The 17,385-nt window shown below is 39.5% G+C and overlaps 1 protein-coding gene across 2 annotated transcripts in view; it reads right to left on the bottom strand.

The window, feature by feature from the left end:
- Positions 1-3,946: 3,946 nt before the first annotated feature.
- fam234a.L (family with sequence similarity 234 member A L homeolog) overlaps positions 3,947-17,385 on the bottom strand; it is a 31,890-nt gene continuing 18,451 nt past the window's right edge. The window contains 6 exon segments of one of the 2 annotated variants that reach the window (NM_001085915.1): positions 3,947-4,252; positions 6,433-6,529; positions 7,576-7,728; positions 8,744-8,822; positions 10,279-10,419; positions 11,297-11,444. In NM_001085915.1, the coding sequence (NP_001079384.1) occupies positions 4,038-4,252; positions 6,433-6,529; positions 7,576-7,728; positions 8,744-8,822; positions 10,279-10,419; positions 11,297-11,444 (833 nt within the window). In that variant the 3' untranslated portion in view covers positions 3,947-4,037. 2 annotated transcript variants of the gene reach the window in all.

Consider the following 17,385-nt stretch of genomic DNA (forward strand, 5'->3'; position numbering starts at 1 on the left):
CCAATCAGGTTGACCGGCGCTGTTCGGAGGCACGTGCGGTGCGTCTCATTAGGCATCATTTTGTTCGCTGCTTCAGCCGCGAGAGTTGGGTGACAGGATGCGGGACATCAGAGTCCACTATCCGGGACAGCGGGACAGAAAGACAAAAACGGGACTGTCCCATGGAAAACGGGACGGTTGGGAGGTATGCTAACGGGCGCTGGCGTAACTTCACTAGCGAAAGAAACTGCCGCTGGCGCTCATTCACACTCAATCACCGGGCGAAGTTGTGCTCTGGTGAAGGGACATAACTACGCAAATTTAATAAGATGTGGATTTTACTGAACATTACCTCTTGCACCAGACTTGTCTTCACCAGCTCAGACCAGGCGAAGTGCAATAGAGTAGTTAGGAGTTCCTCAAAAAATAGTTAAAGGGATCCTGTCATTGGAAAACATGTTTTTTTTCAAATGCACCAGTTTATAGTGCTACTCCAGTAGAATTCTGCACTGAAATCCATTTCTCAAAAGAACAGATTTTTTTACATTCAATTTTGAAATCTGACATGGGGCTAGACATTTTGTCAATTTCCCAGCTGGCCTTGGTCATGTGACTTGTGCCTGCACTTTAGGAGAGAAATGCTTTCTGGCAGGCTGCTGTTTTTCCTTCTCAATGTAACTGAATGTGTCTCAGTGAGACATGGGTTTTTACTATTGAGTGTTGTTCTTAGATGTACCAGGCAGCTGTTATCTTGTGTTAGGGAGCTGCTATCTGGTTACCTTCCCATTGTTCTTTTGTTTGGCTGCTGGGGGGGAAAAGAGAGGGGGGTGATATCACTCCAACTTGCAGTACAGCAGTAAAGAGTGATTGAAGTTAATCCGAGCATAAGTCACATGACTTGGGGCAGCTGGGAAAGTTACACATAGCAACCAATAATATACTTGCTTTTAAACAGGTGAACAGTAAATGCTACCTGCTGATTGGTTGCTATAAATTAAAATTGTAGAAAACTTTGTTCCTGATATTACATAACACCATAAGGCTTTGTCCTGGTGATCCCATAGGTAGTTTTGCTATGCTAAAGGTGATGCAGAAAAGCTACTCAACTAGAGCAAGTGAAGGAAGTGCTGATAAAGTGTCACATCCAATTCTTATCACCTTTTTTCCCAGTAAACAAATAGTATATAAATTTGATGAAAGAATCTACAATTAAAAGGAAAACAGCACCAGCAAAAAAAAAAAAAAAAAAAAAGACAAATATTTAGTGTCAAAACTATATTTATTATTCTTCTTCATTATAACAGGCACATGTCTTCAATTTTAATAACTCTTTAATAACATATTGAGTACATTTCTTATTATTTACACCATATTTACACAACCAATAAAATAGGCATATACAGAAAATCTGGTATTTCTACCAATAAATATGTTACTCATATTTTCAAGATAAGCAACCAAAAACACTCCAGAAATATTAAATAGAATTCATTAATTAAAACGTATTCCTGTCCTCCCCCAACACCAAAAGAAAATAATTTTTGTTAAATCACAGTTGCTGCCTCGTCCCGTAGCTTGAAAGGGGTATGGTTTTCAAAATAAAATGCATTTACTAACCTAAAAACCTGTAGTATAGTCTTGGAAAATACTCTGCTCGTTGGCACTTTTTATATTGTGTTGCTTTTCGGCAAGGGTTAGGCACAACAACAAGTACTATTGATTTACACCAGAGCTACTCAGTAGACGTAATGCTATAGACTGGGTCTGCTCATGGCAGATATAGTGTGTGTGATATAGTGTGTATGTGTAATATAGTGCCATGCCAGTGATAGATAGGTATTGTCACATTTACTGAGTAATGAGAAATAGTGATAGGCAGTTTTCCTGCCTCAGTCCTTCTCTAGATTACAATGTAATTTCTCCTACCGCACACCTGTAGTTCACCAATCCTTCAACTGGTGGTGCGTTTCTTCCGTTGACCCGGCCGGGTCCCTTAGCAATGAATGTGTATAGAAAACGGATCCACACACACACTGGTTAATGCAGTCGGGGAGTATCCCCTTTTATTCAGCCACCAAACATTCAACGTTTTATCAGGATGAAGGGGGGGGGGGGGGGTGGGTGCCCCCCCCCCGAAACATTGAATGTTTGGTGGCTGAATAAAAGGGGATACTCCCTTACTGCATTAACCAGTGTGTGTGTGCGGATCCGTTTTTTATAGACATTCAGTCCTTCTCTAGACCATCAAGGTGGTCAAAATGTTATATGTAGCCCTATTAGTCACTTTCAAATAAATACATACATCTGCTGTTAAATTACTTGTACCAAATGTACAACATAGCAGTGATTTTTGTATACCATGAACGATGCTTAATGTATTTAGGATATGCTTATAATTTATAATAATTTATATAATCTTTCAACAAAAAATAAATTGACTTTTTTTGCATTATATTCAACTTACTAAACCTAAGATTCAGGCTAGACTTTTTTATAGAACTGTTTTCTGTACAAACCACAGAAAGTTTTCAAAAAAAGCCATCAACACGCACTCTATCCTTTGTGGACAGAAACGTATTATATTGCGAGTGAAGACACACAGAGCTACTAGTAGCAGCTACAAAATAGACAATAGTGATAATTGCCTTTTCTAAGACACTACATACCCTGCCATAGGCAATACTGAGAATCGCCTCTGCTAATACACATGTAGGGGGTCAGAATTTATTTCAATATTTTCTGCTACAAATTCCGATCAAATCTGTTCGGGTTTTTTACGCTTATTTATTATTACATTTTCCCCAAATTTGCTTTGCAGGAAAAAAATCAGATTTTCACAAATCTTTCTGACTTTTTCATATGATTTTCACGATTTTTTTCGTAATTTTCACCCTAAAACTTCAGGTATCGGCAGAAACCCAGTGCACATCAAACAATCATTGGGACTTCTCCCATTAACTTATATACAACCTCGACAGGTCTGAGATGCCGAATTTTCAGATTCGGACTTTTCCATCCTCGGGGTTTAATAAATTCCAAAAAATTCGTGATTTTTTAAAAGTCAGATTTTATTAAAAAAATCATGAATTTTTCTAATTTTGTAGCTGTGGCAAGTAGCTGCTACTAGTAGCTCTGTGTGTCTTCACCCTTACGTAAGCTGCTGCAGTTACAAATTCATTTGCATAGCAATTTTCAATTCATTTACCGGCTGCAAAAATAAAAGAACAGTAGGCACACTAGAAGGCAGAATTATCAAGGGTCAAATTTTGAGTTCATGGGAGTTTTTTTAATGAACTTGAAATTCGACCAAACAAAATTAATTTAAGTAATTAAGTACTATAGACCCGAAAACTTTCTAGCGATTCTAGTTTTTTCTGTGCAAAAAACTCGACAGGAAGGTTGCAAACAACTCCAAATTGATCCCAGGACGTCTTCCATAGGCTAAAACAGCAATTCGGCAGGTTTTAGGTGTCGAATAGTCGATTTGAGTTCTTAAAGGGCCACTGTATGATAAATCTCAAAAATTCGAATTAAAACTTTTTTTAAAAAAAAAACTCTAATCGATTTTTAACAATTCCCAAGTCAAATTTGACAGTTTTGGCCGTAAAAAAAAAACCTTGAAAATTAGAATTCAAAAATTCGTCATTTCACTTTCCAACCTTGATAAATCTACCCCTAGTTGTACAATGTCTGTGGGGGAAAATGCCAGTTTTGTTTCAAATTCCTGTAGGATAATAATTCCACCCTATCTATGAGATGCCATCACACAACGGAAATGGGACTAGCTTGCGTCACAGGATATGATTGTTTGGTCTGTAAGGAAAGCTATCCATGCACTTTAGTCCTTCATACTATGATTAATCTGAACAACTTCATCAAATGGGACCTGCAAGGTGAGTAGTCATTCTCAAAATTTTCAGCTTGTGCCTTCAGAAAACAAAAACATGATTTAATAACAAGCAGTGAATCAAGTTATTTTACAATAGTTTAATTAGTGAAAAGCTTTTGAAGATAAAATTTGTTGGTATTTAGACAAATATATCTGCTCCCAAAAATGATTACTTTGCCTGACTGGTGTATCTCATTTTAAAAAAGTAATCCCTTATTTTCTGCTCGTTACTGTCCTCTTTACTGCTGAGCCAGATGACTTTGCTATTTATGATGTCTTCTTTCAGTTTTCTCTTGGTAACAGTCAAAATACCAGGCTCCTCCATTGTTTTAGGACCCGTCAGTAAGACGTAGCAAGCATGACGGCTAGCTTCAAACAGAACAGCTTAAAAACAAAGGAGAGCAATAAAACATGTAAGAATGGAATATATCAAATGCACAAAAAATGAGGGATGCACTGAATCCACTATTTTAGGATTGAGCCGAATCCCAAGTGAAAGCTTCAGCCGAAAACTGATCTGAACCCTAACCCTAATTTGTATATGTAAATTAGGGAAACGAGGGAGTAAAAGAGAACCACGCGCTGCACTTGGTTAAAATATTTTTTGACTTGCTTGTCTGTTTGATGAAAAGTTACGTGGTTTTTTCATTGGATTTGGTTGGGCCAGGCATTTGAATTTGGCTGAATGCTGCTAAAAAAAGGATGAATCTTAGCTGAATTGTGAACTAAATCCTGGATTCAGTGCATCCCTACAAAAACTAGAATGTAATTGTAATATATATATAAGTATTGTTTTCCAATACTTTTAATTTGTTTTTATTAGAACAACAGGCCCACTCCCCCACAAACTCTTGCAACCAGTTCAGGCGAACAACAATACCATTAAAAACCAATGATACATTGGGCAATGCTCACAGCAAACCAAACAAAGTAATGCACAGACCCACTGCCATTCACAAGTATATGCAGTGCAGGATTTAAATAAACAGAAATTTAAAAACCGCATATAGGTGGTAGGTGAGGGTGTCAAGTTAAAGCTATGTATTGTGGACTACTAGAGTAGAGTTTAAAGAACTGCCCCTGAAGAAGCAGTGTAGACAGCGAAACTCGTAGTGCAACATAGGTGGACAGTGGGGGATTTAGCTCCTGTCTGTTCCCAATTTAGATAGGTAGAATTTGCTACGGGGGGAACAAGAAGGGAGGGGGAGCAGATTACTTTAATCCCACTAATTTCCTTAATCTCTACTCTAGTAGTCCACAATACATAGCGTTAACTTGACACCCTCACCTACCACCTACATGGGGTTTTTAAATTTCTGTTTTTTAAGGCTAAAGTCCTGCACTGCATATACTTCTGAATGGCAGTGGGTCTGTACATACTTTGTTTGGTTTGCTGTTTGCATTTCCGAATGTATCATTGGTTTTTAATGGTAGCGATTAAAGGTGAAGTTTTATGAGTCAGTTTATTACTTAGCAAGCTTTTGTTGTTCGTCTGAACTGGTTTGCAAGAGTTTGTAGGGGAGTGGGCCCTCCCACAATACCTCAGTGGCCTGTTGTTTTGAATGTAGTTATTTCAAACCTGCGGGTGTTCATATAAAAGTTCATATTGCATGCTTGGTGTCTAGAGTTGCATCATAATGATTACACGTGCATTATTCTAGGTAAGAGAATTTGAAGTGATATCAGTGTCAGACTGGCCCATCGGGATACCAGGAAAACTGCCGGTGGGCTTCTAAACATTTTGCCTATTTCATGGTTATTGCCTATTTCTATGAGAATAAAGAGGCTAAATAGATGGAATAATAGGTTATAGTGTGTAAAGAAAAGAGGATAGGAGAATAGAGGTTGAGTGAGGAGAGGAAGAAAATAATATTTAGAGTGGGCCCCTGGTCTAACAGTTTTTGGGTGGGCCCCTGGTCTAAGGCTTTTCGGGTGGGCCCCTTGTGTCCCAGTCCGAAACAGTGATATTAATGAGGTTTAGGGTGACAATTCAGCATTGTGCTATTTTAAATTAATCAAAGGAATGGAACATGTACCAGTGAAGCAGTGTTAAAGAGAAAGTAAAGCTTTGTATAAATATACATTTTATACAGCTATTGGATCTATTTTCCCTAATGCATAGTACTTAGGTTTTTTGGATAACAGGGCCTTCCTTGGAGCACCATGGCTTTAAAAAAGCATTTACATATGAGGTGCAAGAGCACACTTCTGCATTGTAAATGAACCCTATTGTCTTCAGAACACTGTAAAGCTATGGAAACACAAGTATGCAAATTAAAAATATCTGCCCAAAGTTTTACTTTAAAGGATCAAAGTTTTGCTCTCAAATATCACAGGTGAAACCAAAATATGCATGTAAATGTCCATAAAAATAATTCTCACTGGAAATATCAATAATACCATAAATCAGAGTATATGAAATTAAAAAAAAAACAACTGCTCACTAACTTCTGCTTTAGTATCACTGCTTATTGTTACCCATCTGCCTTGAAATGTGATAAAAATTGTAGTAAGAAAAGTTTTCTTCAACAATGTACAGTAATTGGAGGATTACAAATACTTACCATCAAACATGACTATATTTTCTGTATGGTTGTTTAGTTCTAGTAATACATCTGGCAGGGTTGGGTGAAACATGTACAAGATATCCTTTGCTCCTGTCTGAAATGGTATTAAAACAGTGTAAGGAACCATGCTCATAGAAAACACAGAAATGACAAACAGAGGGCAACATCTTTAAAGGGGGGGGGGTAAGTTCACCTTTAAGTTAACTTTTAGTATGAATAGTAGAATTGCTTCTTTTTTTAAGTATTTTAATTATTTGCTTTGCTCTTTTACCACTTTCCAGATATCAAATGGGGAGCACTGACCCCCCGCAGCCTATTGACTATTGTCCTGGGGTGCAAACTGTTACTATTTATTAAGTAAATTGCCATGCAGGCTCTCTCATATTTTCTCCTAGGATGAATTGGAATCTAGCAACCAGATAGCTGCTGATATTCCAGACTGGATAATTTTTGGAAAAAAAAATTAAGAACACAATCAATTTATCTCAAAATATTACTATTTATATGTTTTTTTATCAAAGGTCGAGTGTTAGAGTTTTTTTATACCTCAAATGAACTCGAAACTTGAAAGGTATCTTTTTATTTTTTTTTTTTAACTTTGAATGTGAAAAACCCGATTCTGCATGGATCAAGTTTTCGAGTTTTTGGGCAAAACCCAAACATCAAGCAGGCTTTTAACATCTTCAAATGGTTAAAGGGACCTCTGCCATTGACTTCTACATGACCTCGACAGGTTTTAGATGGTGTATGTTGGGATTCAAGCTACTTCTAGTTTTTTTTAACCTGTGTGAGTTTTTCGTGGAAAACACAACTCAAACCTTAATAAATCTGCCCATAAATGTTACCTACCCATTTAAGTTGCCTTTTATGCACTATTTGATAATATCCAAGGCTACTATGAGCTACTATTTGGTATATATAGTTTACAAATGTGAGCGTATAGATATGTTGGTATAAGTATGTATATGTATGTGTGCTGGGGTTCGTTTCAAGGGGTTGCAGTTGATAGACGTTGCTCTTTTTTAAACCCAACTTAACTATGCAGCTACAAGCTCCAGTTACAATGTAGCTATATCAGTCTGGTAAGTCTATGATCACATAGTTCTTAAACTATTTTAATCAAATGAAGGCAGAACATACTGTTTCATTTATGACCATGTTAAGAGATCCCCAGAAGAGGAAGGTGGACCGGTGATCCCCTGTACTCAGTGTAGCTGGATTTGGATTGACAATTCCCATGTTCATTTCCAGTTGCCATTGTACTGATCCACTGTTGCTCTCAATTATTATTACCTAAGAGTAAAACAAAACATTTGGTTCACTAAATCCATCTGAACCACAAGTAGTCATTGTAATTCTAAGCAGCTTTCCAAACATTAGGCCAGATTCAATTCAGTGAGAAAAAAGGGTTATCACGTGAAAACTCTGGATGACATTCAATTTGAGATGCAATTTCAGAAAAAAATTATCTCACTGTTTATCACATGAAAACTCTATTGAAGTCTATGGGGAAAAAAACAAACTGAATCTGGAGAAAAGTTTTTTCTCCTAAAATTGAATCTCGTCCATGAGTTTTCCCGTGATAAACCATGAGATAACTTTTTCTCACTGAATTGAATCTGGCCCATTGTTTCAAGCGTCAGAACATATCACCTTAAAACGAATAAAAATGTTTAATGCATGCATATTGGAACGTTTTTAGAATCACTTTTTAAATGTATTATGCAAGATTTTATTATTAGTTGGAGGACCCCTTTAAAGGAGAATAAAGCTCAAATTCACCAATGGGTGCCAGTTTGTTTGCTTATTGTTACCATGGCCCTGTGTGCCTCTTCAGGCTGGTGCTTCTGGGAAGCAGCATCAGAATACAAACAAGGCCACTTTCATTTGTTCATTCTCCCAGGGATCCCTGGAACTGTACTATGCAGGAACAGTCTGACTATTCAGGCAGTCCTTGAGTTACATACACCCGACTTACAAACAACTCATACTTACAGACAGAGGCTATTACTGTAATGTACTGTGATTTGCTTGGCCATTTATTAGCATTTAGCTTTAATAACCCACCTGCCCCAATCCCCTCTGGCATGTGTTGTCTACTGCAGAGCACAGAAATGTAAAAATACTTATGCACAAAAGGTAAAAATAATTACCATGTTAAGACAAACATCAGTAAATGTACAACTTACAAACAAATTCATCTTAAGAACAAACCTGCAGACCCTATCTCGTAAGTTACGCCCAACGTTACCCCCCTACCATAAACAATTAGTTCATTAATGTATTTTAAAAAATGTTTATACTTTACCTTCTTTCGACCATTTCCAATGCCAAGTTCTACTATTATAGACATTACATCTTTCTTGAAGTACCCCAGTGCTGGTTTACTAAAAGTGGGAAAAAATTGGTTATTTTGTGACAGGAAACAGACATGTCACAACCACGAAAGTTGTGCTAACAGTAAATTTAAGGGGATGTCCACCCAAAAACGGTTTTCAGCATAAGAAAATGTAAATCTAAGCAACTGTGCTGTACAGGTTACAGTGTGGTGTTAACGAATGGCTGTTTGTTGCATACATAGTGCTATACAGAGAACCCAGAGATTAGGGATAACCACACCAGGACTTGCTAGATACTTCATCTAAAATTTGGGGGTTTGGAGGAGAGGCTACTCACCCTAAATGCAAGTTAATGAATGGACTTTGGAGCTTCAGAGACCTTATTGGGAACTTTGAGTTTTATACATTTTATTCACTATTTATTTGTGTGTGTGTGCGGATCCGTAAACAAAAAGTTGCTGCTTCAGAGACCTTACCATCAACACAAATTATAGCACTGGTGCTACAGAATGACATTCTTCCCATTGTGCAGTACATGACTCAGGTGTAGGGGGCTCCATGATGTAAGAGAGAGGGCAGTTATGTACAAGGAGCCTCATAAAGGTGGAATGTGCACATTGGATATACGTAGCTTTATTGAGCAATATGTAATTAACTCATACTATTTAGCAATTCACCATATGTAAAATGTGTCTGATTTTAAAATCTGTCAAACCCAACTAGTATATACAGAATATATAGAAATATATTTTAGTGGTTGCAGTGCATGTATCAGAACTTGGACTGTATTAGGGATCGTTTGACTGTATACATTCGCTGGATCTTATTAGGTTATATAGAAGCATTTTTTGAAAAATAAACTATCATAAGGTACAATTGCAGTAGCAACACAGTTAGTATGGTAGGATTAATGAGGAAATTTGAACCTCTCTAGATACCCATTATATCCTGATCAGATATTTCTTTTACTGTTGTAACTGCATATAATTATATATTAAATATTTAAGAGGGTTATATTTACATATCTTTGCACATTTCCCAGTGTATTGGGGGGGAAAGTCATTTTGAACAGCACCAGTAATACTAGCCCCAAATGCCATAAGGGCAATGGTAGATGAGGAGATTAGTCACTTTGGCTTTTTAAAAAGCTAAGGCAACGCATATGGTTTACCCCTGGGAAATGAGAAAGCACTTGGAGGAGATTAGTTGCCCACAGAAGAGGAGATTTGTTACAGGTGAATAATCACTTTGTCTACAACTGCCCTAATAAATAATGGCTAAATCTTCATCTGTGCACCAAGGTTAAACATCAGGTTCTAGCAAGGTCACATACACTTTTGTACTAATTTGACTCATAAAAGAAGTGTCAATAAGATTGATATAAAGCTTAGAAACACTTTTTTTGTTTACTTTATTTAAAAAAAAAAAATTCCCCAGCATTTACACAATACATCAGGAAAATAAGGTTTATAAACATCAGATTGTGTAATAATTGCTTGTATACCTTATTATGTCTGATGTATTCAAAGACCACAAAGAGTTGAGTTTCTGCCCATCAAGCAATTCCGAAACCTCTGATTTCACCACGAAAAGATTTTTATAGTATTTTCCAGGAACAGTTATCAAGTACAGAACATCACCGGAGCTAGAAAGCAAACACCAGTTATATGTACTAGTCAATTCAACCAGAGAAAATGAAAAGAACAACAAGCATGTCGACAGGGCCATTTCCCCACTGACAGCATTGAACAAAGCAAGAAGAATCATAATTACAGCTAAAGGATATGGAGAGAGAACAAAGGTATGATAATGCATGCAACGTTGCCATTTCAGCAAAATGCTAGGCTGGCCCTAACTGGGCAACAGTTGAGAAAATACAGCTTTAAAATATATTCAGGGGTGTAGCTAAAAAGGAAGCAGACCCTGCGACTGCAGGGGGGCCCAGGAGGTAAAGGGGATCTCATGAGGTCCAAATTTAGGAGAAATTTTAAAATATATTGGTAAAACAAGATGACTTCTGTATGATTTTGCTGTGGGCCCCAGTAATATTTAGTTACGCCACTGAATATATGTATTGTAAAATATCTACATCCTTAGAGTGCTACAGAATATATGTATAGTATATGCTTATTTATCAACACTAGGCAAATTTGCACATGGACAGTAGCCCATAGCAACCAGTCAGTGATTGGCTTTTTTCACCCAGCTGCAAATAGAACAAGGGATGCAACCGTTTAATTGGTTTCCATGGGTTACCCCCCAGTGTTGCTGTGGCTGCTTACTGGGCATGTTTGACTACTAATCAACACTGTCTGTGGCGCCTTATGATTTTATGAGGACATGAAAATTCAGGAAGCAAATTTGAAGGCACATTTACTCTCACATAACTATTGCAAGTTGTTACAGCAGTTTTGTGCATAAGTTACATTATTTCTAACATTTTCTTTGCACAGCTTTAGTTGACGTTAAGAAAGAAATATAGGAAACGGGTGGAAAAAAAAAAAAGTGAAAAAGAAATATACCTGGAAACTGGAAGCAAAGGTATGTAACCACCAGAGTGGTTAAGTCTTTTCTCCCAGTCAGGATCTTGCTTGAATGCTACACTTTTACTTTCTGCTTCTACTTTTCTAGAATATAGATGATTTATGGAATATCCTTCTATGACATCTCCTGTGTACATAAGAATTATGGATCACAACACAGAATATTCCAGGATTCTGATACTAAGCAGCAATAATAATAAAAAAACCACATCATCCAATATACCCTTTTTAGGGTTGGGGAACTTTATGTACTTAAAGGGACCCTGTCATCGGAAAACATGTTTTTTTTCCAAAACGCACCAGTTAATAGTGCTACTCCAGTAGAATTCTGCACTGAAATCCATTTCTCAAAAGAACAGATTTTTTTTACATTCAATTTTGAAATCTGACATGGGGCTAGACATTTTGTCAATTTCCCAGCTGGCCTTGGTCATGTTACTTGTGCCTGCACTTTAGGAGAGAAATGCTTTCTGGCAGGCTGTAGTTTTTCCTTCTCAATGTAACTGAATGTGTCTCAGTGGTACATGGGTTTTTACTATTGAGTGTTGTTCTAAGATCTACCAGACAGCTGGTATTAGGGAGCTCTTATCTGGTTACCTTCCCATTGTTCTTTTGTTTGGCTGCTGGGGAGGGAAAGGGAGGGGGTGATATCACTTCAACTTGCAGTACAGCAGGAAAGAGTGATTGAAGTTTATCAGAGCACAAGTCACATGACTTGGGACAGCTGGGAAATTGACAATATGTCTAGCCCCATGTCAGATTTCAAAATTGAATATAAAAAACATCTGTTTGCTCTTTTGAGAAATGGATTTCAGTGCAGAGTTCTGCTGGAGCAGCACTATTAACTGATTCATTTTGAAAAAAAAAGTTTTTTCCCATGACAGTATCCCTTTAAAGGAAGAGTCATACCAAAAAATGAAAGTGTTTTAAAGGAATGACAATATAGTGTGTTGTTGCCATTCACTCGTAAAACTGGTGTATTTGCTATAGATATGCAACTATAGTTTATATAAACAAGCTGTTGTGTAGCCATTGGGGCAGTCATTCAAGCACAGGCTACACAGCTAATAACAGATACTTTCTGAAGCATCCTATTTTATACTTGTCTTGATACAGGCCTGTAATAGTTATTAAAACAGGCCAAGGTATCATGAGAAATATTTCTGCCTGCATCTAAATCAGACACATAACAGGCCTCTTTTCACTATGGTCAGAGGGGTCAGAGCTGTAATGCCCTTCTGTAAGCCCAGACTGATAAGAGCCATTCATGGGGAGGGGGAAGCCCAAGGAGTGAGAACTTAAAGTTCCCAGCAACCTCAAAGGTGAAGTGAAGGTCACATATAATGTATACTCAAATATATTTATCCTTACAGAACCCATACCTGTTGTACCAACAGTATAAAAAACTGGTGATAGGTTCAAGGCAATTTCAGCTTTCTGATGAGTCCAAACATGATTAGGTTTGGTACTCTGTATATCAGATGTGAATATCTGGGCAGGGGCAGGTCACGCAGTATTGATGTTTAGTATCTATGGAATCCCTGAGAAAAATTAATAACCGATGAATATAATATCATCTCTCTCCTATGTTCCAATAAGGAGTTATGGTCATTATATTCTTGGTCCAGTTCCTACTCACAGGAGGTCATAAAACCTCAATCTGTGTCCTGCTAGGCCACACCCCTTGCATTCCTGAGGGAGGGGGAGTGTGCAGTTACCTGATGCCCTGAAATCACTAATAAATAGTCAGCTCTTCTGACTAAACTTTGGATTTACTTTAGAGGACCAATTGCGATTGGAAGTTATCCCGTTTGTTTCCCCTTGCCTCCAGGACCAGGAATTCTATATCTTTTGGAGTTAAGTATAGGTTTTCCATGTTTTCCCTTTTATTTTGAAACTGTTTGTAATTGCATTATTGAATGTATGTCTCTTTTTGTAACATCTTTTTGTATATTGCACTTGTAGGGGAGAAGAGAAATCCTTCCCCTGCTTTTCTGTCTGTGACATCATTCAGCCCAGTAACAGGCTGGAGAGCGACCTGATTGGCTTGGACACCGCAGTGCATCCTGGGAGGAGAGGGTGTGCCAGACTGTGAAGCTGTGTGTGTAGGCCCTGCTGGATCTGTGTGTGTAGGCCGCTAAAGCTTCAGAGGAGGAAAGTGCCATTTGAGAAGAGTTTCCACTGTTATCTGCCTCTGAGAGAGATTGCTGAATAAATCCCTTGAAGAGAGGATTTGCCACAGTACTGAGCCTAACAGGAAGACAGGCCTTGTGTGATTTTGCCTGCTACGTGGGAAGCTGCTATTTTCCAAGGGAAAAGGTACTCTGCGGAAAGGTAGCGCTACCAGGGGAATAAGAGCTCTGGGGAAAGGGACATTGCAATTTGAACTGTGTGCTTTTAACCCTTCCAGACAAGTGGGACTGTGATACTATAAGAACTGTGTTTGAACCGATAGTTAAAACCTAATAGGGATTTAGGTGGTGTCCCTTATATTCCCATACAGGCGTGACTTGTGTATTAGTTACTACTTTACAGTTTATATAAAGTTAAATATTGTTATCCGCAAAGTGTGTGTTTATTATTTCCTAGGGGATTCCTCTGAGGTAAGTTCCTCAGTGCTCCCTAGGTGGAGGCACTGCGCTGTGATTCCTAGTTCCCAGTACTTTTCGACTTGCAAAAGGGACTCAGGGCCCCTGAATTGCCAAGGAAGCTATTATTTAAAGGGACAGTAACCAAAATAGCGTTACATTGGAGGCACTGCTGAGATGTCGACTGGGAAGCTGGGGATGTTTGATGAAAATATGTCTGCCTTTGAAACTCCACAAAGTGTTCGCCAATGGTGTACTGCATTGGGACTTAACCCCCGAAAGGTTGCCGCTGTTGGGCCCATGGTGCTCAGAGTGAAGGAAGAATTTATTTATCAAGTTCTGGATGGGGAACAGATTTTTTACCGCCCAAGGGTGGCTGCGTCACGGCGGGATTCTGCCGGGGTCCTGTTGAATGTTCTTATAGACAGCCCCAGAGAGATAGATCGTGACCGTGTTCCCCCTGATATTGATGCTGAAAGTGAAGGGCCCTGGAAGATTGTTCTGCCTGATATGTCTGATGACGCAGATGAGTTAACTTCCCAGGGTGATGCCCTTACTACCCAGTATGCAGTGAAGGCACCGGAGAGTGTGCAACTGAACAAGACGTTGTTTGATTCGCCAGCTGAAAAGAGTCACATAAAGAGATGTCCATCCTGTGAGAGCGTGGTCTCCAAGGGGAGTCGCCATAGTTCTGGTGGCCGGCTGGATACCCCAGAGATTGTGAGCGCGCTGGGACAACTTACTGACCAACTGACACAGCTAGCCTGGAATGGTAATTTTAAGAGACTTAAAGTGTTTTCAGGTACCAATCCTGTACCCTCAGGTGAAGAGTCCTTTGAGTGTTGGAGAGACTCCACTGTTGTGTCCGTGAGAGATTGGACTGGGCCCGAGACTACTATGAGAAGGAAGATCCTTGAAAGTCTTCGCAGCCCTGCCGTGGATGTTGTTAAGTCCTATATGGTCGGTCACCCCGATGCTACTTCGGGTGATCTGATTGAAGTCCTGGAGGTGACGTTTGGCCCTGTAGAGAGTGCTACAGAGATGCTCTATCGCTTCCACTCTACCGTCCAGAAAGAGAAGGAAGATTTGTCTGCTTATCTTGTGCGGCTAGAACAAGGCCTGAGACTGCTAGTGAGCCGTGGTGCAATTACAGACAGTGAAATGGATCCTCTGAGAATTCGCCAATTGAAGAGAGGGACCCTGAATAGTGACCCTGTTGCCATGACAATTAGAGCACACTACCAGGATAAGCTCCCCCCTGGGTACATTGCTCTGATGGAGAGAGTGCGGCGAGAAGAGGCGGATGCCTATGTGAGGGTCAGACGAAGTCCCACTTCAGGGCATACAGAGAAATCCACTGCTGATGCTAAACTGTTGGAGGAAAACAAGAAGCTTCGCAAAGAGTTGGAGGAGTTAAAAGCTCAACTGTCTGAGAGAGCCAAACCCCCAGCTGAAACTAAGAGAGTTCCTACGTGTTACCGGTGTGGAAAGCTTGGCCACATCCAGTCAAACTGCCCAGTTCCTGATGAAGGTGAAACCCAATCTGCACTGTGTAAAGTACGCCGTAGGCGTAGAAGATTCCATGGGAGATGTTACAAGTGCCAAGTGATGGGTCATCAGGCCCGAAGTTGTAAGACTTACAAAATTTCCACCATACAGAAGTCTTATTATGAGCCTTCTGTCTGTGAGAGTGACTCCCCTGAAGAGGATAGGGTGTTGAGTCGAGAGAAGACTACTGTGGAGAACCCTATTGGCATGAAGGTGGCCCCTGAAACCTTTGATACCCCCGATAGATCTAAAGTACTGGGTCTGGGTGAGCGCAGGTCTCCAGGTAAGGCCAATGTTAGGGTCCCAGGTAACAATAGTGATAAAGACATTTTTGACTGTTTTGCTGTCCAGGCATGCCAGGGCATACGACAAGCGAGGACGTTGCCGATTTGTCCAAGGGGAGAATGTAGGGGAGAAGAGAAATCCTTCCCCTGCTTTTCTGTCTGTGACATCATTCAGCCCAGTAACAGGCTGGAGAGCGACCTGATTGGCTTGGACACCGCAGTGCATCCTGGGAGGAGAGGGTGTGCCAGACTGTGAAGCTGTGTGTGTAGGCCCTGCTGGATCTGTGTGTGTAGGCCGCTAAAGCTTCAGAGGAGGAAAGTGCCATTTGAGAAGAGTTTCCACTGTTATCTGCCTCTGAGAGAGATTGCTGAATAAATCCCTTGAAGAGAGGATTTGCCACAGTACTGAGCCTAACAGGAAGACAGGCCTTGTGTGATTTTGCCTGCTACGTGGGAAGCTGCTATTTTCCAAGGGAAAAGGTACTCTGGGGAAAGGTAGCGCTACCAGGGGAATAAGAGCTCTGGGGAAAGGGACATTGCAATTTGAACTGTGTGCTTTTAACCCTTCCAGACAAGTGGGACTGTGATACTATAAGAACTGTGTTTGAACCGATAGTTAAAACCTAATAGGGATTTAGGTGGTGTCCCTTATATTCCCATACAGGCGTGACTTGTGTATTAGTTACTACTTTACAGTTTATATAAAGTTAAATATTGTTATCCGCAAAGTGTGTGTTTATTATTTCCTAGGGGATTCCTCTGAGGTAAGTTCCTCAGTGCTCCCTAGGTGGAGGCACTGCGCTGTGATTCCTAGTTCCCAGTACTTTTCGACTTGCAAAAGGGACTCAGGGCCCCTGAATTGCCAAGGAAGCTATTATTTAAAGGGACAGTAACCAAAATAGCGTTACACACTGTTATACCTTTTTGTGATATTAAAGAGAATTTAATAAGATTGTCTTTGATGCTCTAAACGAACCAAGCCTGAAAGAGTGTAACTGTGAGCCTTAACCCTCTGCATGCTGAAGTACTTGTTGAATCAGTAGGAACTAACTTACTATAGTGAGAGAGTGTTTATTGCATTGGTGTATTGTGAATTATTACCTGTTAAGAGAGAACGGGGAAACAGGTTTCTATTGCCTGTGAATGATAGATGGTGGCAGCAAATGAGTTTTGTGGGTGTTGGTTGGTGTCTGGGGTGTTGGTTGGTGTCTGGGGTGCTTTTGTGTTAGTCTAACCTGTGTGCAAGGTGGGTGAGAGACTGAGTGAGTGACCCCTGATAGCCACACCTAAAGTCACATGCGGTTGAAGTACCGTATCCGTGACAATACTACAGAGCTTATATGTTATCAGCTGTGTATCCTGTGCCTTTTCTCCTTTTTCAGCTTTGCATGGCTGCCTCCATGGCTACCAAGCAGCTTGTTTATAGAAAATACAGTGGAGTTTCTGAAACAAATCCACCAGTTGTACCAGTGCAACACAACAGTACGTTATATATTTTCATTACTTCATTTCATTAAACAGAATTTCACAATATGCTGATAATGTTAATTATTCTACACTGCAGCCACCATAAAAAAAATAAATAAAATGTCCAACACTGTAAAATAATTTATCATCTCCATTAAATAGTTCTAATTAAAAGCTGTTC

This window comes from Xenopus laevis, chromosome 9_10L (genome assembly GCF_017654675.1).
Source record: "Xenopus laevis strain J_2021 chromosome 9_10L, Xenopus_laevis_v10.1, whole genome shotgun sequence".
NCBI classification, from domain to species: Eukaryota; Metazoa; Chordata; class Amphibia; order Anura; family Pipidae; genus Xenopus; species Xenopus laevis.